General features: G+C 39.7%; 1 protein-coding gene across 4 annotated transcripts in view; it reads left to right on the forward strand.

The window, feature by feature from the left end:
- Positions 1 to 26,912, forward strand: part of CTNNA2 (catenin alpha 2) — a gene marked incomplete at its 5' end in the record, with an annotated part of 1,039,969 nt that overhangs the window by 766,445 nt on the left and 246,612 nt on the right. For 3 of the 4 annotated variants that reach the window (XM_082642275.1, XM_082642276.1, XM_082642277.1), the window contains one exon: positions 12,302 to 12,382. In XM_082642275.1, coding sequence (XP_082498401.1) covers positions 12,302 to 12,382 — 81 coding nt within the window. Of the gene's footprint in view, positions 1 to 12,301; positions 12,383 to 26,912 lie in introns of those variants that run through there. The other variant, XM_082642278.1, reaches the window with a different exon arrangement.

The raw sequence follows: 26,912 nt of genomic DNA on the forward strand, positions 1-26,912 counted from the left end.
GGGGGAGCTGGTTTAGCTTTCTTTCGGGGACTTTTTCTGAAATGATGTTGCAGGCTGTGTCTACTCTGCAGTATGGCTTTCCTTTTTGAATTAAGTGGATTGGTTATGAAATTTATTTTGGAGATACAGTGACTGATTCATTTGGAATTAAGCAGATTTGCCTTAATTGTGGATTGTTGGTCCTATTTCAGGCTTACTAGTAGTAAATCATTGTAAAACTCATTGGTCCCAAATCAGGCTGAGCAACAGAATTCCATGGCAATCTGAAATGCAGGTTCCTGGGTATTAATTGGAAAGATTTTGTTTAATAAATGATTCATCAGGTTGGGACCCACTGAAACGATCTGTGTATTTCCAGAACTTGTTTGTAATTTTTTAAAAGTTTATTAAACATACAGATTTACAACCTACTCCAGAGCTATGGAATGGAATTTCTTGGTAGAGGAACCCAGGGATCTTCATTTGTAACAATTATCTCACATCGACAGTTTCCAGCCTCGGGTTATTGAGCCTAAGACTCTCCTATCTACCTTCTCATTTCTGGACACCACTTACTATCATTTAACCAGCAACACCCTGGGGACTTAATCCACCTAAAAGCTTACATTGATGGCCAGTCACCATAGCCCTGCACTGTCAGAGACATGTGCTTGGGCACAAGATGCTGCTCTTCTGGCTCTGTCAGTAGACAGGGATGAACAATCGAGAAACAGCTAACACTCAAGGGCTCTGAGGGGCCCTAGAGGTCAGAACTTCATGATGGAGGATTAAGTCTCACCCAAGAAATTCTTTTAATTTGGGCTATTTATCCTCTTTAACTTATAGTCAAAGACTTTGCATTGTCATGAGGATTCAGTGAAGTGGGGCATGTGCACACAACTTGAAAATGTATAAGGTGCTAGGATTATAATCCAGGCAAAGATTTTGCTGTGTGTATATTTTGTTTTGAATTTTTTTCCTGCAGCTGGTCTAGAGAGAATACGATACACTTTTTAAAATTCCCTGCAGACTTAGAGAACTTTCAGTAGGATCCAAGCATAGGAAGGAAAAAAGATCTCAGTGTCTGGCTTGTCGTGATGCACATTCTCAACTCTCCCCCTTAATAGACACAGTGTATGCTACAGAGAGCAAAGTGTAATCTTAAGAACCTTGTAATTCTTTACAAATTAACACAGCAGATGGTGTTTATGGGAGCCACATAGTGAGGAATATTTGGGACGATGTAAGACATGTGTTCCAGGGTTTCGGCCTGCTCTCTATTTAGTTTAGTTTTTAATTGTCATGCTGCAAAAAATGCTGTTTGCCTCATAAAGTGTTCATCGGTTCCAAGTGTGAGCAAAGGCCCCATGAGATGGTTCCATCATGGGTCAGATTCCAAGCACTCTTAGTGAGAAGGGCCTCAGAGTGGTCCCTGAGTCACCTAAGCATGAGGAGTGCCCTGTGCTTGGACCCTGGTCACTCAGCAGTGGTCTTGAGATATTGGTGCTGGGGGTGGGGAGCCGCCTGGCCTTGCAGTCTGGCTTGGGGGTGGGTTTGGGAAGTTGAGAAAGAGCCCAAGTCTTGATAAGCAAAAGGGGCTAACAATGAGGTTAGCAGCTCTTGATTGGGGCTTGCTTGTGTCTAAGTAGTTAAAATATTTCTTCAGTTATTTTGACTGTCCAGATAACTAAAAACAAAATATTATTCTCTCTTAGTTCCCTCATAGTGATAGGATGTAAAGTGGCCAAGACCTGTATGGTGGCTTTCCAGATAGTGCTGACCTTTTGGAGGGGAGTGTGAGAGGAAGAAGAGGGGCCATGACATAGAATGGGGGGTGGTGATGCTGAGAGGACGGGGAGAGGTGGTCCTCACAGGCTTTGCAAGGACCAAGAAAGGTCAGATTTGATTTGGGGAGGAAAAAAGCCTTGGCTCTGAAGAGTGCAAGGAAATCTCTTTGGGGGTCCCCTGGGCATGCAGGAAGTGCCTGACACTCCCAATCTGTGTATTTCCTCTTCCCAATGTCACCAAGGAAACTTCTTCATTTTGTTCTGCTGTAAGGTTGGCAAACAGAAGCCTCCCAGATGCTCTCTTGGATGGCCTCTTTGTCCCTTAGAAGTGTCATTTCACCAAACCCATTTCTTTTTGGTATCTAGTGTCCTCAAGCTTACCTACTCCCATCTCCCACTATTTTGAAAGAAAATTTTGACAAAATCATGTACAATTTGTATGTTTCTTTTCCCAAGTGTGTGCATCTTAATCCTATGCATACAATCAAAGGCTTTGATTTCTGTCTTCCTTTTGCTCACATGAGGTTTGGAACAGGCAAGGAAGAGAATGAGCATACAAAGAGGGTAGGTAATACTATTACTCTACTTGTGGTGAAGCTACAGCTACTCTATTTCCACCTCCACACACATGTAGCCTTGCCCCCAAGGATCCATATCATGTCATTGTGTCAAACAGTCAGAATACTAATTATTGCATTTATTATTATTTAATACATATTCATATGTACCTATTGATACATATTTCTAATTTGCTTGGTATCTAGTCTGTGGTAAGGACTGTGCAAGAAACTTCAGTTTCAAGGAAGTGTGATTGGCTGACATCTTCTTGTCTGCTATGCACTTAATTGTGTCCCTCCAAAATACATATAGTGAAGCCCTACCTCTAATGTGATCATATTTGGAGATGGGGCCTCTTGGAGATAATTAGGTTTAGATAAATTATTAGGTGGGACCCTCATGATAGGATTAGTGCCCTTTTAAGAGGGACACTAGAGAGTTTAGTTATGTATGTTAGCGAGGAAGAGATCTCTCATCAGAAACCAAACCTGCCAGACCTTGATCTTGGCTTTCCATAATATTTCCTCCTGAATAGTGAGAAAATAAATTTATGTTGTTTAAGCCACCCAGTCTGTGGTATTTTGTTGTGTCAGCCCAAGCTGACAAATACACTGTCCTTAAACTCCTGTATTTCTAATTGGGAAGAAGGGATGTATAGTCATGACAAGTTTCTGAACAATAAAGGATTGTAATGATGGATCTTATATATTTGTATTTTAGCTTTAGAGTGTGACATCTGAAATTCAATTAACAATGCAAGAGATTTGTACAATACACAGTTGTTGCCTGCGTGGAAACTGGCAATGAAATAAATGATATAGGTGGCTGTAGGCACTCGGGGGAAGATGGGCCTCTGTCAGCTGGGAGAGCAGGAAGGTACGATGAAGGAATTACAATATGAACTGGCACCTGATCCATGGGCAGATGAAGCCCAGGAAGGCCAAAGCTTGGGTTCTCCACCCAGATAGACGTTCCATAAACCAAGGTAATCCTCTGTCTGAGTGTTTTCTGATTTCTGTGAACTCTCAGCAATATGTACCCAGTTATTGGCCTCTTTTTGAGATGGTGGAAAATGCCAGACTCCTGGGATCCTTTAGCTATTGATAGCTTTAACTGTAACTGAGTGGTTTGGAGAACATGCACTTAAAAATGAAGTGGAAGTTTAAATTTCATTGAAATTTAAATCATTTAATCAGTGTGGGTATATACATGTTTGTGTGTGTGTATAAGATCAATGGAAATTTACAGTTCGTCTTGGCTACTTTCATCTCAACTGTAAAGATAAAATGGCATTTTTTAGCAGTTTGCTCAGTTCATGGTCTCTCACTGACTTCAAAGGCATGTGTGGTTAATTAACCATGGCTCTCAGCAGTCACCCAAGCTTGGCAGCTGGGGAAAGGGGAGCTCTGATGAAAACTGTCTTCTAGGCAGTGTTGTCTGACAGATAATCACTGAGGGCTACACCTGTGTTGATAAAATAAATCAAGGAGCAAGAATTGTAACATTACACAGGTGCCAACCACTGCCTATGGCTTTGATCAGCAAATTGTGAAGTGGGTGAAATTTATTTTTAGGACCCCACATTTTCCAAATAATTTATCCCTTTCATACCTACCTCCTATCCCCAGGAGCCTACTTGGACCGTCCATCCTTCTCTCCACAAACAAGTGGATAGAAGCACTTCTGGAGCACTTCTTAAGAGTTTTATGCTGAGTCCTCCAGGAGAAAATAAAATTCACTATCCACAAAAAGCTTGGGTTCTACTCTGCAGGAACATGAAAACTTGATAAACAATGCAGGATGGTCTGTTGTTAACATCTGCATTATTTGGAACAGTACATAATAGAAGGATATGGTCAGAGGAGAGGAAGGTCTTCAGGGGCCAGGTCAGTCTAGAAACACTTCCTGGAGGAGGATTTTAAGCTGTTGCTTGAAGAATGGGTACATCCTGCTTAGGCAAATGGTTGAAGGGAGAATGACACCTTTCAACCAGGCACCAACATGAGGCAGAAAGTGTGTGAGTTGTTGAGAAGGAACAAATTGACTAGAGGTGTGGGCAACTACAAGAAGGAGGTCAAATTAAGAAGTCTTAAAATATAGGCTCAAAAGTTTACTAGGAAGGAGAGATGCAGTAAGAACTAAATGGGAACTGAGAGGAATATTGAGCCAAGGAAGTGAAAGCTTGGTCTCAACAGGCTGTAATGAGGATGCTGAGGGAGTCTGGTGTGGTGTAGGAGATGTACACTGGGGAAGCTGGGTGTCATGAGTGGAGTGATTTGAGGAACAGCAGGAATCCTAGAGACTTTTTGATGGAAAAATTCTCAAGTTTAGTGACTGATCAGATTTAGGGGAGAAATATTATATTAGGATTTAGAACTTGGGCAGTGATTAGTGCAGGGAAAAAGTCTGTAGGTGAAACCAAGGCCTGAGCTCCTTTGGTTCTCTGAGCTGTGTCCATGGGGTACTTGCTGAGGTTTCACTGTCTTCCATACTGCCTTCAAATTAGTTTGGTCTGGTAGTGTAATGTCTCTGATTTAGTCAGACCTCTTTGGTTGTAAGTGACAGAAATCCAACATCAAGAAACGTGGGGGAATTGGTTAACTTGTGACACTAGGAAATGTATTGATAGATACTAATGGATTTAGGTACAGCTGGATTCAGGAACCCATGTGTTTCATTCACTAATATAATACAATTTTTAAGTGCCTATTATGTGCCAGGCAAAGCTCCAGGCTGCCAGATATAATGGTAGGTAAAGCCCAGACTGTACCCTCATGGAGCTTTATTTTTACAAGTTTAGTATATAATGGAAACTATGAACCAATTTGTTTTGACTTCAAAAGCTGACTTCCCTTCCCCTTCTCTTCCCTTCCTTCCCCTTTCCTTCTATTTCCTTTCCCTAGCATCTCATCTCTTTTCAGCCCCAATTAATCTCTCATCTCTCTCTCTCTCTCTCTCTCTCTCTCTCTCTCTCTCTCTCTCTCTCCCTCTCCTTCCCTCCCCTCCCCCCACCTCCCAGCTATGCTTTCTTTTTATGGCATCTATTTTGAAAGACTCCCTAACTAGCTCAAGGTGTATCTGCTTCCAGTTTATCAATCTCAGTGCAGAAAAATATGCCTCCCTCTTAATAATTTTACCTACCACCTTATAGCTGAATCTCACTGGTTCGGATGTTATCCTGAGTTTATCCCTGGGCCAGAACTCCTTGGTTGAGAGTCAGAAGGAAAAATTAGAGGGTTTACTGAAAGAACATGAGGTTGCTGGGAGAATGAAAACAAATAGTGATGTGCCCTGATCTCTCTGAGTCAGGCCTTCTCTGTGCACCGCCTGATGTGTGTACTAACATTGCTATGCTAGTAGGCATGGTCTGGGAGTTTCACAAATAATGCCATCCTGCTGTTTTAACCTTCTATATATTGATGATTCTTTCCTTGGGCATTGGTGAGGCCTGGCAGAGAAATGTCAGACACATTTTTGCCTTGACACATTTTCATCAGTTTTTCCCTTTCTACTTTTATCCTCCCACCCCTATTCCAGAGTCCAGGAAAGCTGGGTTTTTACGTGGTCAAAGTATCCTGATCGTGGGTTTGATTTGAGGCTGATGCTAAACTTTTATCCATTCTAAAGAGATATTGTCCATTTCTTTTCTAAGAAAAGTGTCCATGGCTAGTGAAAAGGAAATATTTAGAAAGGTTCACATTCTCAGACTGTGATTGACACCGAATGTAAAGGTATTATGAAACATTCATATTTTTGGTGCTATTTGTAATAAGAATATGATTTCTACATGCAAGGTTTGAGGGTAGACGATCAACCCTCCAAATATGATAGGGTGACTGCTAGATCAATAGATAATTTTTTCTCCTCCTTCCTGTTGTCCATATCATAGGTTTAAATGACAGGAAAATGTGTGGGAGATGGAGTGCATGGCACATTATTGCTTTCTGCTGTTCTGATGATTTTGACTTCCATCTCTTTAAAATGACAACAATCTGAAGACTGGGCATTTGATTAGCTGCCCATGCATTCAGCATAGTAGAGTCATTGCTATACAGTATTTTGAAGATTTCTCATGCATTCAATCAAGTTTGCAGGTACTATTGAGGGAAAGGAAAAAGTGATAGACATTTGCTTTCTTACAGCCATTTCCCACATATTAATATTGTGCCCTGAAACTAACATGAAACCACAGATCTGATGGAAGCACTGAGATAATAGATTTATATCCTCAGGGCCTCCATGAGTGACTCCTTATACTGAATTATGTGTTTAATGTGGAATGAGGGTCTTGGATGGGGAACAGCCTTTAAACAAATACACAGTCACTTTCAGAAATTTAAAAATTACTATTCCTTACTTTTTTGTTTTATAAATTAAGGATTTGTGAACTATGCAGCATACAATTTAAATATACTGCATATGTCTTCAGTGTTTCAGAAGGGATGATGGATATTTAATAAAAGGGAGAGAGAGAAAGAAGAAAAATGAAGACACTCTTCTGATAAGTAGAAGGGCTTTTATTTCACACAAGGACAAAGGATAGTTTTATTTTAAAAATGAACTAAAATATTGTCTTTTTCCTGGAGAATGATGCTGAAAAATCAAAATTTCAATTAATGGCCTCAATCATTTTTGTGTAGGATTAAACTGAAAATATGAAAGTCTTCTTGACAGCATCTAATACTTTGGCAAACTGGACTTGAATTTAGAGCCAGAGGCTGGGAGAATAAAGGACCCCCTATAAAAAGCCAAATCAGGCAATTCATTCCCTTCCCTCTCATCAATTCAAGCTGTGGATCTACCCCAAATGTGTTTTGTAAAATAGAGCCCAGCGACTAAAACAAATAAAGTTTAATAAACACGCACCTCCCTAGCACAACAGATGACAACTAGGAAGGCTGCCTGAAGCAGTGTGAGAGATTGCTCGTGCCTGTCTTCTTTTTTTTTTTTTAATAATGATATTTATTAAATGGTTATCTCTATTGCAGACTCGTTCTCTGCAGGTAAAGATAAAGAAGTCAAGTAGGGAGCAGTCTGAGAAAGGCACACAGGGTCTGCAGACAACATGTGATAGGGCAGATACACCTCAAACAGGGATTTTTTTTTTTGAGAGCCTTTGAAAAGAAACATGAAACCCTATAAAGTCACAGAATCCTAGAATTTTAGAGATGGGATAAGATTTAGACATGGAATGGAAATGGCCCTGGGCTGGAAGTCCAGAGATCCTGGTCAGACACTAGTGAGCCATGTGATCAGTGATTTTATCTTTCTGGATTTTGGTCTTTTCATCTTTGAGAGGAATGAGGGGGTGAGGAAGGAGAAGCAATTGATTGAGTTACCTCTGCTGGGTCAGGTACTGTGCTATATGCTCCAGATCCTATCTCTTTTATGTTCACAATAATCCCCAAAGCAAGCATTTATCCACATTTTAGAGATAAGAATACCCCAACTGACAGCCAATTCTAGCCCATTCTGCAGTGCCGTGAGAGCCTCCCTACAAGGGATGCGTGGTTACATGTTCGGGATCCCCCATTTCCTGGGGTCTGTCACTCATCTCTGGCCCCTCCATTGGACAGATGATAAGTCTGGAGTGTAGAGAAGTGCCAAATCACTTAGGTAGTTATTGGCAGAGAGTGCTTATGACTGCTTTTCGTTTCCTTCTGTTCAGCAAAGGCAGGGAATAAAGGGATGACTGGGTGAAAACCACACACTTTTGTTTACTAGGTGATGGTGTGAAAATGAAGACAGAGGTCTCTCTTCACTTCAGTTTGTTAAACAATTTTTAGCTTATAGAGCCTGGAGGGTCAGGGAGGGAGAGTTTAGGTTAGGCTTCTTGTTGATCCCCTGGGAACTAGAATTTGCTCATGATGATCAAATCTTTAGTTATTTAACAAATATATCCAACAACCTACTATGTAAAAGACATTCATCTGGAGTTTTTGACCCTTATTTCACCTCTTAGAATATCCCATACTAGTCATTTTAAATGAACCGCCCAAAATATTCCTTTCTTAAACAGAAATAACTCTTCTTTAGGAATTCTAGTCTTTGGCAAGGTTTTCATATATTATCTGCCTGAGAGGAGAAAGTTGCAGTCCAGGTGATCTAAAAATAGTTTCTGTGTACTTTCCAAAGCAGTACTTTCATTTTTTTCCACAGTAGAAATACTTTCCTAATTACCCTGAATACTGTTAACACCTTTTATTGTTTCCAGCACATTGACACCTTGATTGATTGTCCTGCTAACCTGGTGAAGAAGATAGGGCATATATTATTCTATCCATTGTGCTTATGAGAAAACTCAGACATAAAAAATGAGCAGATCATTATTCCAAGATCACAGAACTTAATAAAGAAGGGCTGACTAGGACTCCTGACTAGGAGTCAGGAGTCTTTCTTTGTTTGGTCTCTCTCAATGATTAGCTTCCTGTCCAATTTAGGTTGATAATTTAAAAGTATTTCTACCTGGGGTCATACCAGAGCACAGGAAAATATGGAGTCGTGGGCTGCTAGTCCCCATTTACTACGTAAATCTGAGCATTGAGGGGTTACTAGCCTTGTTCCTGTGCCCCTACCTTATTTTTAAAAATTAGTGCTAACAAAGGGCCAGTGAATGGATGATTTCAGCTGGTGACCCCAGTTTCTTAAGCTCTAGTCCCAGCCTTACCATTCTCTTACCTCTCTAAACTATGAAAACAAAGATGGCACCCAAGTCAACTGCAGTTTTTTGAACTGCTTTCAGCCAAAGATTTGAAAGCTCAAGACACCAGATCACAAATATTATACAAAGAGAATCCCAACAACACAGGGACCTGGAATGCTAATGTCACCGGAGATGCTCTGAACTTGCAGATCATACTGTAGTTGGCTGTAATCATACTATAAAGAAGCTCCTATAAAAATAACCTGTCTCTAGAGCTAGTCAAACCAATCCCTTCACATCGTGGAGAAAAGGCTGGTCCATTCCATTCACTGTCCTCCCAGTACCTGCCTTGTTCTTTCTTCTCTTGATGCTACTTTGGCCCACCCTCTTTCCTATTCGAATTTTGCCGGGGACTTAAGGTCTAGCTAAATCTTCCGATCCCTCTGTGAGATTACTGACTTCCCAAATGCAGCATCTCCTTCCTCTTTGGAGCATCTTATTTAGCCCTGTAGGGAGTTAGTCTCTCTGTGGAGTTGTTAGTCTTTTTGCTCTCACATTGGGGTCACTCACTGGATTAGGAGCTCCTCAAGTGTGAGAATGTGACTCTCGCTTTTTGTGCATCACCTGCACCCCCCTACCACCACCCCCCGCTGACCAACATGATGCCTCACATCTCTGGGACATGTGCTATACAGTTGCTGGTTATTGATGCCAGATGGGATACAGAATCCCATGTTGCCCAGCTATTCACAGAATGTGTGTCTGTAACCACCCTACTTACAACTTTGAGCATCCCCATTACCCCTGGGGGTAGGGTTGCTGGATTTAGCACATAAAATTATAGGACACCTAGTTAAATTTGAAATTTAGGTAAACAATGACTTTTTTTTAGTATAAATATATCCCCTAATTTTTTAAAGTTTAAAATTTAAAAATGTTATCTGACCTGTACTTGTGTGACGCACCTTACTGGCCTCACCTAATCCTGGCCCTGTCAGGACTTGGCTTTATTTAAAGTTTTGATCCTTGTTCAGCATGGATTTTTTGGGATTAATTTTGAGTTTTTAAACTATTGCATTAAACTATTGTTTATCTTGATTCCTGAGTTCTTTGATGACCCCTTACATTTTATACCTGAGGCAAGTGCCTCACTCCTCTCACCCTGGTCCCAGGTCTTCTGTCATCCTCATGGTCTCCTTTGTAAATGGAGATAATGATATGTCACTGGCAGGATGCAATGAGCCCTGTATGACACAGTATTTGTTCAGTAATTATTTTGTGTATTCACACTGTCTTGACTTTTTTTACATTGGAAAGTTCAGTGATTCAGTCTGCTTCTCTCATAGTCACATTTTAAAACAAACTCACAATTGTTCATTTTTCAAAGTAAGTTTTTAATTACTCTCCTACATGGAAAGGGCTTGAGAAATCTGTGGTTCCAGAATGATTGTGGTCCAGACCCCTGTCAAAGTGCCCGTATTTTGAAGGCAGACGTCCTATTTGCAAGGAGGAAACCAAAGAGAAAAGAAACAGCTCTGGCTGCTAAGCTGGTGTCACACCTGACTATGGCGAGCCAGGGCACTGAAGTCATGCTCCCTATGTGACAGCAGTCCTCGGAAGATTAAGCAGCGCATCGTTCTTCTCCATATACTTTTGTTTCCTTTTAGCTAATTGTATGCTGATGTTTCAAAGTTGTAAATGTTGGTCACTTTACTTTAAGCTCTTTCTACCTACAAAACTTCAGAGTGTACATCTGAGAGGGTCAGCATTTGAGTTTAGGGAGTGGGAAAATGGTGATGGGGATTTGTAGGTTTTAATTGATTAAAAATATGCACATATGCCCTGGTTTTGGCTTTTTCGTGAAAAATCCTATAGGATTACACATCGACCATTCATTCAAGAAAAAATGATTAATTAAGCAAGTTGTAGAAAAGAGTGACTGCTTTAAATCTAGGTATATGTAAATTGGATGTGTATGTATCAGCCTTACGCATCCAGGATTTTACCATTGGAAGAGAACATCTAGAAATCTGTCCAATGTTAATTTCTATGGATCCTCGAAACACATTATCCCATGAGGCACACTTTATGACCTGGGATCTCATTTCATCATATACACAAATTACTGCAGAGACCTACTTGGTTTTACAGAGACTGAGTATGGAACAAGAATTGGCCTGCCACTAGGACCATAAATAAATAGATCTGTAGGGTGTTTGACTAAAGTTTAGATAATTTAATAGATTTGACAAAGATTCTGAGAACAATTTTCTCTTCAGAGGAAGATAATGCCATCCACAAAGTTATGTAGAGCTTTTTATCCATGGGAATCTTGTTGCTGTTGTGGTTTTAAAAAGATAATGGAGGTTCTGTTTGGTTTGGTTTTAATTGTGTTACTACAGCAATGAAAAAAATAGAAAAAACAAAAGGGAAAACAGAAACTAGTCAAACTTCCACTGAATAATTTATCAAGATTATTATTATTATTATCTTTTGCCTTTGCCTCTGCTTGTTACAGTCATAAGGGAAATTTTCCTCGTGACCTCAAGCTGTGGGTTCCTTATTATAATGTTTAGCATTCCACTGCATGGCAGAACAAAGATTAAAACACTATGTTTTCTAGTAAAACATCTCTTTTGATTTTGATACAGAAGTTACAAATGGCTTATGATATATTGGTATAAAATTCTGAATTCTGATCATTTACCTTAAGTTTATTTTATAATTTAGTTTCTATTTCAGTCACCTTCTATTCAGAAGTGTGCTTACATAATAGAAAAACACAAAACATTTGTATCTGAAGGCAATAACAAAACATCCTTGTGTTTACTAATTGCTGAATGTCTGGAGAAGGGAAGAAAACATAGATTTGAATGGAGTTGAATATGGACATATGTGTAACCATCTTGAGAATGTATTGATTTCATCATTTTTTACTCCAGAGAAAATCAACTTTAGAGACCAAGTTGTACTAGCTGTGTATTGAAAATAATCTTTTTTTTTTTTTTTTTTTTTCTGGTATGTGGGCCTCTCACTGTCGTGGCCTCTCCCGTTGCCGAGCACAGGCTCCGGACGCGCAGGCTCAGCGGCCATGGCTCACGGGCCCAGCCGCTCTGCGGCATGTGGGATCTTCTCGGACCAGGGCACGAACCCGTGTCCCCTGCATCAGCAGGCGGACTCTCAACCACTGCGCCACCAGGGAAGCCTGAAGAGAATCATTTTTTAAAAATGCCTTGAACTCTACAACTCAAGTGTGTTTCTGAATTTTTTTAACCTGTAATGTCACTAACATTGAATTTTTCTAAATCAGAAATTATTTCTCTTTTCTTAATAGACTGGAAGAAAAGAAAAAGGAGATCCTCTAAACATTGCAATTGATAAGATGACCAAGAAAACAAGGGATCTAAGGAGACAGGTACTGTTTTTGTTTTTATTATAGGTTCATGGTACTTAGTGGGAGTTTTCTGAGAATGTCCTTGTTCAGGGTGTTGTGTTAGAGCTGATGTTCATCTCGCTATTCTTTATAACATCTACATATACACAGAAACTTTTCATCAACAACTTAGAGTCTGCTGAACAGAGAGAGATGTGACAGGTGCAAAGGGTGTGGTGATGAAAATAATCCCTGAGGTGAGGGAAGGTGGGGGAGAGCCCTCTCACTGGCCAGACACAATCTTCCCAGGTGGAGAGGTGATGCATTCTCTGCCTTCTTCATCTGGTTTTCAGTTTTTCAGACCCAGGTGTGTAAAGAACCAGCCTCTGATTTCTTCTGGGTCTTAAACTCCCAAGGCAATCAGTGAATAAACAAGAATGCCAATGGTTAATGAGAAACACAACTCTTAATCTGATGGGCTAATTGAGGTCTCTGACCCAGTGTATTTCCTCAAGGATATAAATCTAGGGGAAAATGTGCTTATCAGATGGTTGTTTGGGAAGCAGGGAACCAAAGCAAGGAAAGGCAGTTGGATGATTTAAATGGCTAATGGCATCATTTGTCTGAAGGGGTCCATGTTGGGGGAGGGGTGAGAAATCTCTAGTCAGGGCCCCTTTTCATCTTGAAAGTGCTACATGAACACTAGTACATGTTGTCTATAAGACAGTAAATCTTATTTTATATGTTGCCGTGGTGAGCTTCACTGTCTTCTCTCTCTTCTCTAGAAGAGACAATACCATCCATTAAGTTCCCAAAGAATTCCTTCATGATTTCTGCCTGAGAGACATCCTGTCTCCTTCTGGTAGCTTTTGCATATATCCATCTCATTAAGTGTTGATTGTGTTGGTCATCTGGAACCAACCACAGCCCTGGGGTAACATCTGCTTTACTTTCTCCATCTGGAAAAGCTGGACTGGCAGGGATGCATCACCTAGCATTCAGTCCTGCAATTTGTCAAGAACAGACAAGATTAGCAAGGTGCCTGGGCAAGAACAGCCAAGGAGCATCTTAAAAAATGGTTTGAATGAGAGGAAAACACCACTTCAGATCACTGCTTGGGAGCTTCTGAGCTCTTTTCAGGATGTCACCAGACACACTTGAGCTAATGTCCTCTAGGAGATACCACAATTAGTTCTGGGATATGAAGACTCTAGTTTGCCCAGGTAACAAGCCATTTTGGGGAAAGCATTTTCTTTTTATTTTACCTCGAGTAAAAAGGAGAATAAAACATTGCATTCTTAGGCATTATTAGGTAATACCCAAAGAGCTGTATGGCCAGGTCTGCTTCTCCTTGCTCTCTTAGACAATCTTTCCATACAAAGCCCCCATCTGATATGAAATGATACTGCTAGTAGGAATTGGGATTGGGATTGGTGGGAAACAGTGAATCAGGTGTCTGGAGCTCAGGGTTTTACTTCTAGCTCTGCCACTAAACTGGCTGTATGACTGTGGATCCTTCATCTCTTGGTATCCTTCTCCTATTTGTAAAAGTAAGAAGCCAAACTGGGTCTGTAAGCTATCTTTGAATGAGTCCATTTATTTTCTCTGCCAGAGGTCCTAATGCCAGATAACTGCTGGTTTTAAAAGCAGTGGGAGGGCATCAGGCATCTCCTGTAAGGTTTACCTTTGGCTAGATTGTCAACGAGGCAAAATCCATGAAACAAGTCTTCCCTCCCCCTCTAGGTCTTAGTAGAGACCATTCTTTTACATTCTGGAGCCAGTACCCTTAAGTTCTCTGCACTCATGGACCTATCATAGGAATTTTTTTCTCTCATTAGGAAGGAATGGATAAAGTAGTTTTCACCCTGGTGTTACAATTATCAATAAATTGTCCACTCTTTTAGCTGTGGACAGTGGTGAAATTTGAAGGTAGATTCATCGTGGAATTTTAAAGCTTTGGTGACAAGATCCTTGGGGAGCTTCTTTTAGGGTGGCAGTAGAAGGAATATGTCATCCCCTCAAATCATTCCATGTATGAGTTTATTTTTTTTTCTGCTCACCTTTCCCAACGATTGAGAGGAATAAGAGTAAAAGAAAGTTGTTTCATGATATTCAGATCCAACAGTTATGGCATAATTTCACACCACATCCCTGAATTTGGTTCAACCATCCTTCTCTTCCCCAGTATGCATTTCTAGAACTAAGATGGTCCTCATCTGTCAGTTCCATCCCTATCTATATGTTGGAATATTTTAATCTGTTTTTTCCCATTTCTTCTGTTTCTCCATGTACACCTGTACTGGTACAAAAGCTTCTGTGAGCTAAACAGAAGCGATCTAACATTTCTGTAGATGGAACATGCAAGGAGTCTGATTAGCTTGGCTCAGGTGCATCTTCAGTTTAGACTTAGGTAGCTAGTTAATTGGATTAAAAAAGCTTTATCTGAGTTTCTGATAGCAGCTATGTGGTGGCCCAGTGAACGCTAGTGGCTCAAATAAATGAAAACTGAAACACTTTGTGTTCCTTCAATTACAGACAGGCCTTTGTTAGAAAAGATTCAAAATGAAAACCCTCAGCTATCTGGCTCCACTTCCCCGTACACCTATATTTCTTTATACAATATTTAGAGAAATTAAGTCATATAGGGAAAAAAGCTGAAATCAAAGAAAAATATTTCTAGTGACTTTCATAAATTCCCACCCTTTCCATTTTCTCCCTCTTCCTCAGAGCCCTAAGATTGGGCAGTGTTCTTCAGAAGGTGACCCTGGAGTCTCGCAAAGTTGTAGTCACCAAATTAAAAAATAAAGTCAATCTTGATTATTATTTTGAACTTGCCTAATGAAAGTGGACTTAAATTTGTAAACACATGAAAAAAAAATCAAGCAATTGAATAAAAAGGATTTCTGTTTAAGTAGAATTTTGAACCAAGTAGAAGTCCCTTTTTTTCAGGCAGTATGTCCCAAGGAACTGGGGAGTCATAAATTGTGAAAAAGTTTGCAGGAACCCATGGGCGTTATTTCAACTCATTGGCATGGATCCATCTTGCCAATTAAGCCCCTGAGAGTGGGCAGTGGTAGAACAGAATCCTTTTAAGAGTATCTTGTTTGGAATTAAAAATGGATTTAGGGGAATATAACTGCCAGCTTTAAGCATTTTGTTTTAATTTTAGAGCTGTGGGCACAGTATGCCCCATGTCTGAGCTACTGTCACTGCTGTGATTCTGGAGTCAGCCCATTATAAGAAAAAAAGCTTTTGGCCGAGTCCCTGCCTGAGTACCCAGTAGCCCACGCGGTCTACCCATCCCTTAGAGAGGGCCCATTTGGTGTCTGCCAGCTGTTCCTCGATGTCCTCCTTCTATGTGCCACCTGTGAACTATTCTAGGCATGGTCTCGATTTTCCTTAAGCTTACAGTGACGATGCTTTATCCTGATTCTTATTTTGGTGCTTGTATTAGTCTTCCCCTCCCCCCCAAAGTTGATAAGCAAAGCAAGACCCAGATGTTTTCCTATGAGAAGTTAATAAGTAGTAATCATAACATGTTAGTGTGTTGCTGAACTTAGCAACTCTCTCTCATTCCCCAAACCAATCAATGGACTAACTATTATTCCTTCACCCTTAATAGCCATCGTAATAATTCCAGCAATGAGATTCAGTGCGTCAACTTGACAAAAGTGTCCATTTTGCTATCACAGTCAAAACTTTTTCAAAAGACAACCAAACCATGTACAGAATGCTTTTACATTGGGATGCATACTTAATAGAATGGATTATATAACAAAGGATTACAAACAAACAAGCAAAACATGTCACTGGGTGGCACATTAAAGGTTGATTTACCAAGATCCTGCCTCCAGATAGGACTACAGGAAAAGCTTCCAAGATTAGTAAGAAATAATTACAGCTGAAGATTCCTCAGCTGTCCCCTTTGTGACCCAATTCCGTATATAAGAACTGTGGCTAAAGGTGGGTAGTCATCAGCTAGACCTTGTAAAATCACTGTCCACAAAATGTAAACCAAAAAATAGCTGACATATATTGAGTCCTTACAATGTGCCAGGCACTGTTCTAAGTTCTCTCTACAAATGGACCCTATTTAATCCTCATGCCAGCTCTGTGAGATAGAAAAGATTGTTACCATGTCCATTTTACAGATGGGGACGTGAGGCCAAGTAATGCATCCACAGCCATGCAAAGTATGGATTCATGGAGGTCCCAGTCCAGGCAGTCCGGCTGTGGGGTCTTGGCTCATAATCATTCCCCATCCTGCCAATCCATAGAACCAGTGGATACAGTTGGGTCACCCATACACTAATCTCCTTTGGGGGAGGCAGTTGGGGAAGAAGGAGTGTTCATGTAATATATAGAGGTGCTTTGTGGTTTTCAACAGCACCTTTACCACCATGGGGTTGGGGATGAGTGACATGTACGTACTTCAGACAGAAAAAAAACATCTGTGGTGCATGTCAAAAATAGGGTTCTTGTTTATGATAGGATATCATCTCTCAGGTCTCCAGCTGTTATGGTTCTCTGGAACCTCTTTTTAAAAAGTGCTATTATGTTTAGGTAGCTGGCTTCTCAAAGCATGAATTATAGACCTTCCAAAACATTTACAGAAAAAAGGGAATTTTAAAGCATTCAATTCTTTCTCACATCTGCTGATGGGGCCAATTATTTTTAGATTCATTGTAAGAAAACATTTTGAAATCATTTATTTCCAGACTTGAAGCTGCTTTCCTCATAAGGATATGAAGCTATCTATATGGCTACAATTTAAAAATTATGAAACAAAATATAGATTTCCTCCAAATGTTAAGGTTTGTGTTCTTCACATTGAAACCCTATGTCAGAGCTAACAATCCCTGGTCAGATTACCCCTAGGTCAGATTGCCGTGCTGCTGTAGAAATGTAGAGACCAGAAAATGATCCTACAGCAATTGGGGTTTAAAATACAGAACATAAGAAACTCTGGGACAGCTGAAAACAAATGTCATCAGAAACACCAAAATCAGAATAAAAAAGACCAGAAGGAGAAGAGCAGTGGTAGAAGAGAGCTCAAGAGCACTCTGAAAGGTGATCTTTGGACAAGTCTCCTGATCACGGTTGTACATTCAAGCTATCTCTACGTTAGGAAATTCCTGTTACAGCAGTCCTGAATGTCAGACCACCACATACTTATTTATCTCCTGGAAAACACTCATTAGGCCAAGTTCAAGGGACATGATTTTATCCTTGCAAATAGTTCTTAAAATATCACTATCAGCAAGCTCTTTCCTTACAAAGACACTATTCAAGTCATGGAGTAGTTTAATTGATTCCTGTGAGCCAACATGTGGTTGATGGTTCACACATGAACACAAGCTTACGGAAGACGCCAAGCTTGACCTCTCTCTCACTAGTGAGTCTAGATCACAGAAGGAGTCCAGGAGCTTGATCAATATTGATTAATCAAATAACACGTTGTACTGAGCAGAGGGATCTGTAACACATGTATGAATAGGAAACTGCCAGGCACCTGAAGTCAAGGAAAAGTGAGATGGGGAAGGATACATAGCAATGTCTGAGTCTCAAGAGAATGTCTGAGACATTCAAGAGAATGTCTGCTTTTGGTCCTGTCTCTGACACCTCCTGTCCTAGGCAATGAGAATGCCAGATAAAATCTTGATCCTGACACTGGAAGATCCAATATAGGATTATAAAAAAATTCTATCATATTTTCCAGGATGTAACTCCTAAGCAGGAAAATTTGGAAGATTTTCAAAGATGATGATTCAAACAACAAGGGTTCGTTTTTTTTTTTTTTTGAATGTCCTTTCAGCTTACCCAGACTTTTCAGAACATCCATCCTAAGTGCAGTCATTTAGTTCAGCTGATTCCACCTCCTATCTATGTTTCAAGTGCATTCCTTCCTCTCCACTGCTATTGGCACTGCTTCATTGCTTTTCACAAAAAGGATGGTCACAGCCTCATAACCAGTACCTTGATCCCAGGCTCTCTACCTTCAGCGCACTGTAGCTCCAGCAGTCTCTTAGACCAGTATTAGCACATCTTCATGACTTTGCACTTGATGTTACTTCTGCCTGGAATGACCCCTTTCCCTCCTTTTAATTTTTTTCTTCCAGGAAAATTAACAATTTTTCCAAATGTCCTCCCTCCCTCCTTTTTTTTGTTTTTGTTTTTTTTTTTTCCTTTTAGGAAAATTCACATTTTTTCCTACAAGGCTTAGCTTAAATGTCACCTTATCATCACAACTTTATCCAATTTTTATAAACAGGGTTTATTCAGTAGGCTCCTGAAGCATTTTAAAATAGCTTTATTATGACACTTTTTGCAGTCGATTTAAGTTGTTTATGTGCTTTTGCTTGTGCCCGTGTCCTGATATTCTTTGTTTCCTTAAGGCATATCTTAGCACCCAAAATAAAGTAAGCTGCTACCACAAAGGTGTTGAAAAGATGAAGAATCCTCTGTATGCAGCTATCCCACCCCAAAATATCCCAATCATCAACTTCCCTCTGTTCTAAGCTCTCATGTCTTTGCTTCTGTTGTTTTAAGAACAAGATTTGTTACCTTAAAAAGTCCCGTTTTACTGTAATAACAGCTTTTTCCATCTTAAGAGAGAGCTTCTATGCTTTAACCCAGATGTCTCCTGCTGCTGGGCTGGTTTGAGAAAAGTCAGCTCAAGAACCTGACAAAATGCAGATACAGGTATCCCCCACTTTCTGAAAGTCCATTTTATGCCATTTTGCTTTTATGAAATACCTACATTAGTTCCTGTTTTTGCTAACTGAAAGAAATCTGGAGGATTTTTGCTTTTACAAAAAAAAAAAAAAAAAAAAGGAAACGCAAAAATCTGTCCAGTATTTTGCAGCCAGCTCTTATACAGGCCGTGGGCACCGCGAGTAGCAAGAGTGGCGCCACCAAGCCCCTTCTCCGGGAACTACACTCAACATCTCAGCATTCAGCTGCCATAGCTTTGAACTGTGTTTATAAGCCTCTGTGTTTTATCTTGATTTATTTTGTGAATCCATTGGCAAGATGCATCATACGGTAGTTGCTTGTTCGGTTTACAGCATTTCGGCTTACAAACGGTTTCATAGGGACGCTCTACTTTCGGATAGCGGGAGAAACCTGTATATGGTTCCATTTTGAGAGATTTCTGATTTCAGGTACAGACGGTGGTAACTTAAACTCTGTATCATGCTAAGCTTTCTGGGTAATTGTGATGTTCTGGCAGGTTTGAATTCCACTGCCTTTGTTTCTGATGGTGGGAACTTTTAGATCTCCTTACAGTCCTTTGGAAGATTTACTTGAGCATTCCAGAAGCCCTCCACGTTCTCTCCAATCCATTTGGTGTCTTCTAGACCTCACCACTTCACAGATACAATACTTGTTTTAAGGGAGGGATAATCCAAGCTTGAGCCTCTTCTCCCCATGGGCCAAGATTAGAAATGGATGGTCTAATTGTTTACTGTGCTGTGTTGAAGGGCTTGGCAAGATCTGTGCTTTCTGGGGCAGGGCCAAGTGGAGGTGAAGGGGAAAGAGGCAGTAGCCTACGGCACATAATTTTAGAGAGAACCAAAAAACTGAGTAATCAAGATAAATAATATTTTCTGCAGTATTTTAGAAAATTGAAATTAATGCAAAAATATTCGTGATGAGCATCTTATCAACATTGTAAATAAAGACAGGATCAGTAGCAAGGCAGTGCTGAGCTATACTGAAGCCTGAAGCAAAAGAAAAACCCAGCAATACTGATCCTGTTTTTATGTACAGCGTTGCTATTTTGTTTATGATGGGTGACTCTCCTTAGACTTGGCTCTCCTCCAGAGCTTCTATCTCTTAATGTCTTTACTGCACCTGCTATATGAGAGAGTTTACCCCCAAAGTCTCAATGTCAGGCAGTTTTCTTTTTTATCCTACGTTAGTGGCAAAAGGGCTGACTTTTAAATTTTGTGATGAGATGACACCTTGGACTCCAGATTTGAAGACCTATTTGAATTGTGGTGTCTTTTAGGTTGTCTTGCTCCAAATGCATTTCTTTCTGATGTGTATCACAGTGATAAGAGCTTTTTTTTATGGCACTCTGAAGTGCTTCAGAGAAAATGGAGAGCATTTTGATACTGCTGATTTACTCTTTCAGGTCTACAGTAATTTCCTTACTGCCTCATTATAAGGCTTGGCTTAATTTACTCTACACATGTTTACTGATGCACATATGGTGCCACATTTCAGGAAACTGTACCCAGAACAGGTATTTTTGTCAGGCTGGAGCATGGAAAATTTCCTTCATATACAGAAAAAAAGGTAAGAAATTTAATCATCTCAACAAAGAATGTCCTCCAACGAGAGGGAGAAAAATCACACCCATCTTTAACTTCAGAAAGAGGGATACAGTCTCTCTTTTTTTTTTTTATTGGAGTATAGTTGCTTTACAATATTGTGTTATTTTATGTTGTATGGCAAAGTGAATCAGCTATATATATACATATATCCCCTCATGTTTGGACTTCCTTCTCATTTAGGTCACCACAGATCATTGAGTAGAGTTCCCTGTGCTATACAGTGGATTCTCATTAGTTATCCATTTTATACATAGTATCAATTGTTTATATATGCCAATCCCAATCTCCGAATTCATCCCACCACCACCCATTTTCCCCCTTGGTATCCATATGTTTGTTCTCTACTTCTATGTCTCTATTTCTGCTTTGTAAATAAGGTCATCTATACCAATTTTTTCAGATTCCACATATATGTGTTAATATACGGTGGATACAGTCTGTTTAAATGCTATTTTAAAAGCTGAATGATGATTATATGTTTATAAAGATTTGCAGTTACCCCTAAAATCAGAGGGGGGATAGAAGTAGGGGAAAAGGAGAGGTAGGAAAAGAAAGGAATAATATCTTCTGAACTTTTTTCTCAACCAGCTTTGAAAAAAGAGAGATGGATTCAGTGGTCATGGACTCATAAACTCTTAGAAGTAGAAGGGACCTCTAAGGTCTTTTCTCAGGGCAAAAGGTCTTTCTTCAGCATCCTTAACACCACCTGCAACAGCCTCTGCTTTAGATATGGGAGCTTATCCCTTTACTCAGCATCTGGTACCATTACTGGGCAATTTTAGTAGCTAGGAAATTGAGTTAAGATCAGTGATTTTGTAATTATCAACCATTGATGTTGCTTTTGTGCTGCAAAACTGATTTTTTTTCTACTTTGTCTAAGTTTAAGGCCCAGATAAAAGCTTCAGTAAAGAACTCTATTTAGAGTTTCAAAGACCTACAAATAGTGATTATTACTGCATATGAATTCATGGCTTCACAACCACTTGGCTTGCCTTTCCATAACTCTGAATGCTAAGAGTGGTTAGGCTTAGGAACGGAGCAGCTGCTGCTGTCTTGTCATTGAAAGCTGAAATAGCCAACTCTCTTAATCATCTGATCCATTGTTCCTATTTGTATCTGGTTATGTATAAAGGTCAAAAAAGCAAAGCTGAAACCCACTGAAACTGTTGGACATTTGCTTAACAAGTGTCCATTCTCTCCTTGACACTTTATCTACAATTTGATTCTACAGTCTATTATTATCAAAAGATTTTATTTTTACAGAGTTGCATTTTGAAGCTATGACAGTGAAATTACATTTATTACTGATATAAAGCTGGTAAGTTAGTGAACCCATGTGGGCGGATTCTGAAGCCTGTCCTTTTAATGACTAGTTGTTAAAGTTGATACACTTTGGTCTTAATTTATAGTTTTTATTAAAATTCCATTAATGGGAAGGCTATAAGGTAAATATCAATTAATAATGTCTTGAGATCCTCAATAATAATCAAAATAATAGCTTTCCTCTTCAATATCATCATCTGTTTTTTCTTCCTTAAATCATCCATATCTGTGGCTAGCCCTGTGCAAGACACTGAGACATGAATGAGATTTTGATAATTATTTTCCTAATTAATCACAGGGGAAAAAAGTAAAGGACTTTCATTTTAACTGGGGTGGGAGATAGCTGATTAAATGCAAATTGAGAGACTAGTTGACCTGCCTGGTATATTCAGTAAGAAATAGATGAATGGATTGTGCCCCAGTGTTCTAGGGTTAGAGAGGAACGATTTGTCTTGAGGGCTCTGGTGATAAGAGGGGATTTTCCATCTGATCCAACCATAAGTGCTTGTCAGAAGTTTGGGTGAATAACCAGTCTCAGTACCTCCTCTCTCATTCCACAATTTCTTGGTTTTTCATGAGTACATCAATCCTGTTAACTCTTAAGGGCAGTACATCTATACCTTTATTTGATTCCTTCAATTTCAGTGAAGATCAAGCTGCCTTTAAGTAGCTGCAGTTGGAGTTGCAGCTGTATGAAGGGGGTGACAGAGAAGTTGAAGAGCACCTTTGGTCAAGGCGAGCTGGGAGGTCCATGCAGGCGAACATGGGCGAGAGAGGGCTCAGAGTCACAGGGGCAGGAAGAAGGGAGCACTAATGAACCATGCCGACTGAGCAGATTTCCCTCAGCCCCTCCTTTGAAATCCGAAGGCTTAGATCAATGTGACCCTGAGGCTGTAGTTATAGATGCCATAATAACCAGGTGAAAGTAGATCACTTGTGACTTTCATTGTGTCTGTAAATTACCATAGCAACCAGCTTGTCTGTTGTTCTTTGGGTGCATTCACTGTATATTTGCCCAGTCTGTGGAAATACTCTCAATATGTTTGCCAAATTAGGAGGAAATATCAGGATTTGGAGTCCAGTCCAGGTCAGAACACCTACTGAGGTAATGAGCAGGCTGGGCAACCCAACCAGATACCCTCCTAGTCCACAGAATTTTTAGGAAAATTCAACAACTCCTGCTTTTACAGATAACCATTCCTCTGTTCTGTGTCTCAAAGTGTCTGCTAGAAATGGAATTGCTTAAACACCATTGAAATAACCTATGTTTTCTAGCAGAGCGTGAGGCAAAGAGAATAAAAGTCAACTTGGTCAAGTAAAGCAGTCAGACTGGCCCCTTGGGGACTCTTGAGGCCATTTCTAGGCTCCTTATTTCTCTTCTTAAGCAGGTAACTGTTGGGTACTGCAGATGCTCAGTTCTAAGTAAAGAGTGGGTGAATGGAGCTTGAAATAGCCAGGGATTTGCAGTACTAGTGAAGCAACAGAGTGACATGGACAGAGTGATAAGGTTGTAAGACTTAACGTCCATGGATGAAACCACATAAAACAGGTGCCTGCAAACCTGTGGCCCAAATCTGGCCTTCTGCCTGTTTAGGTAAAGCAGTTGTATTGTCAGTATTTGTTCTATAATGGCAGAGTTGAGTAGTTGTGGTAGAGACCAACTGGCTGCAAAGACTAAATTATATATTGTCTGGCCTTTTATAGGAAAAGTAGGGCAACCCATGCTCTAGAAGTAAGAGTCTGCTTGAGATGAAACAAATATGGTGTAAGAGTCCAGATCTCCTGAAAAACTGAAAGACCTGAAGTCTGACTGTCTCCTGCCTTTCCCTTAATCAGTGATAGCATCAGTCATGTTATAGGATTTCTGCAAACTTAGAAATGTGGAGTAATCATTAGGGCTCTGTCTGAAATGAAGCCCCTCTAGGGAAAAATTCAGCAGCTGTTGGAAACACTGTGCAATAGTTAAAGACAGGAAGTGAAGAAGTATAACGTACGGGGGGCAGAGCTCGGGAGAGAGAAGTTAGCTCAGAGGTACACGATTATCTATAACTGGATTAGAGCAGGGGAACATGGATGAAAGGCTTTCTCTTTTAGAAAATGTGATGGGCTCTTTGATGACCACAAATGGTCAGAAGTTTTAGAGGTTCATTTACAAGTGACATATGTACCAACAGTAAGTGTTCATCATCCATCTTCCCTTACCTAGTGTTGTAATGTGGAATGACCAGAAATATGGAAGTATGGGGCCAGATGATTCTATCTGGTACAAATCCTGCCACACTCTGGCTGGTGTACAAAACTGACCCCACTAGAAAGAAATATGGTTTTAGAGAGTTGTTCTCCTCTGTATCTTGCTCTTAATATACTTTTTATAGGCTTCTATTGTTAGCCTTCTATAAAACCATCCATTCAATGATTATCTCTCTCAATTGCCAATGCAGTTGGTGCGGGGGGCATCAAATCTTTCTTTGAGCAATATTTCATAAAATTCCTAAGAGTCCTTGCTAGATTTAACTTATTTGATACAACTCTTGACTCTCTCACATTGGATTCAAGCTGCTTATGCCCATTCAATACCAGTTAATCAATGGCAGATAACAAATACTCAGAATGAAATATGCAGCTATCTAAACTTAGATCCTCCTTTGTGGTAAGCAATGCCTGAGGGGATATAGTGCTGGGGGTAAATTGTTGACTAGGTGTGGGAGTGAAGGATGGAAAAAAAGATCATCTTTGTCCAATTGGGCTTTGTGAATTGGAACAGCCAGATTCATAAACACATAGACCTTAAGTAAAATAGCACTATTCTTGGAACCAGAGACCTGACTCTAGTATTTTCTATGTGTAACTAGTGGACCCTCCCTTTCCTCGTCTCTCAGGATATAACAAAGAAAACGATGCTCGCCCTGCAAACCACATCTGTCACCCTTACCATGACATTGTAAATAAGGTCAAATGAAATAATGTCTAGGAAATTTCTCTGCAAGATATAAAAGTGAACATGCACAGGATTAATATTAAGGGCAATGAGCAGCCGGAAACTGAGTAGAACTTCCAAATACACAGAATAATTGGTCTGCTTTTCAGGGTGGGTTAAGGGCTCTGAACAAGGTGTTATACTAGAAATATCTTCTCCACCGTCACCTATGCTGCCTAAAATTCCACCCTTTTGAAATACCAAAACTTCCAGGCTAACAAACTGCATATTTGCAAGTATGTCTGTTCTGATGGAGAGGTGGAGGAATCCTGGGAGAACCTTTCTAAGTGAGAAAAAGTCTTTAGTAATATGATGTGAAAGATATTAACAAATTTGGACTCTTTTAGGGTGTTCCCTAGGCCAGCCTCCAATACACTGAATAGGAGGAGCTCATGCTTGCCTCTAAGCAGCGTTTTTGAGGCCAGTCAAGTATATGTGGTTAAGTTGATCACTGTAGCTTTATTAGTAATTGGGAATTGAGGTAACAGAGGAATTTTTAGCAATGAGTGAGAGTAGATGATTTGTCTTATTTTTCTTTGTGTCCCTGGTCAAACATAGTGCTTGGTACACCCTGAACTCTTCAAATGCTAGTAGAAGGAATGAATGAGTGAACACCAATTACTGAGTAGAAGCAGTGGAATAAAGAAAGAGATAAAGCATATTTTTTCTTCTCTGTGAATTTCTTACTACTCTTATAATAATGTCCCTGCCTACTTTGAGCTAATTGCATTACTACCTACCCCATTTTATTTGTGTGCATTTACTCTTATTTGTTTTCTTTGGTCTAACATTTAAATCTCTTTAATACTAATGTGGCATTTGTGTAGATTTTTCTTTATGGATCCTTTTTTTCCCCCCCTGTGAGATCAGAAAAAGATGTTGAAATGCACAACGGAAGACAGATTATTAAGGGGCCTTTATTTCCTTTACAAGAATGAACAACTAGAATCAAGAATGTATGATGGGGAAAGGGTAGTTTCTTCAATAAATAGTTAGGAAAACTGGATATCCACATACAGAAGAATAAAATAGGACTCCTGTCTTACACCATATACAAAAATCAACTCAAAATTATTTAAAAACTTGAACATAAGACCTGAAACCATAAAATTCCTAGAAGAAAACATAGGGGATAAGCTCCTTGGAAGTGGCCTTTGCAATGAGTTTTTGGATTTGACACCAAAAGCAAAGGCAACCAAAGCAAAAACAAACAAACAATCAAAAACAAATGGACTACATCAAACTAAAACCTTCTGTACAGAAAACCTTCTGTACAGAAGCCATCAACAAAATGAAAAGGAAACTTATGGAATGGGAGAAAATATTTGCAAATCATATATATTTTAAGGGGTTAATATCCACAATATCCAAAGAACTCATACAACTCAACAGCAGGAAAAGAAACAATCCCATTAAAAATGGACAGAGAACCCAAATAGTCATTTCTCCAAAGAGATATATAAATGGCCAACAAGTACATGCTCAACATAGCTAATCATCCGGGAAATGCAAATCGAAACCACAGAGATATCATCTCATACCTGTTACGATGGCCAGAGATAACAAGTGTTGGTGAGGATGTGGAGGAAAGAGAACACTTGTGCACTGTTGGTGGGAGTATAAGTTGGTGCAACCACTGTGGAAAACAGTATGGAGATTCCTCAAAAAGGTAAAAATAAAACTACCATATGATCTGCTCCTCCACTTCTGGATATATATCCAAAAGAAATGAGAACAGAATAGCAAAGAAATATCTGAACTCCCATGTCCATGCAACATTATTGACAATAGTCAAGATATGGAAGCAATCTAAGTGTCCATCAACAGATGAATGGATAAAGAAGGTGTGAGATATATATAAAATACACACATACACACACACACACACAAAATGGAATATTATTCAGCCATGAGAAAGAAGGAAATTCTGCCA

This window comes from Mesoplodon mirus (genome assembly GCF_964341445.2).
Source record: "Mesoplodon mirus genome assembly, chromosome: 14".
NCBI lineage: Eukaryota > Metazoa > Chordata > Mammalia > Artiodactyla > Ziphiidae > Mesoplodon > Mesoplodon mirus.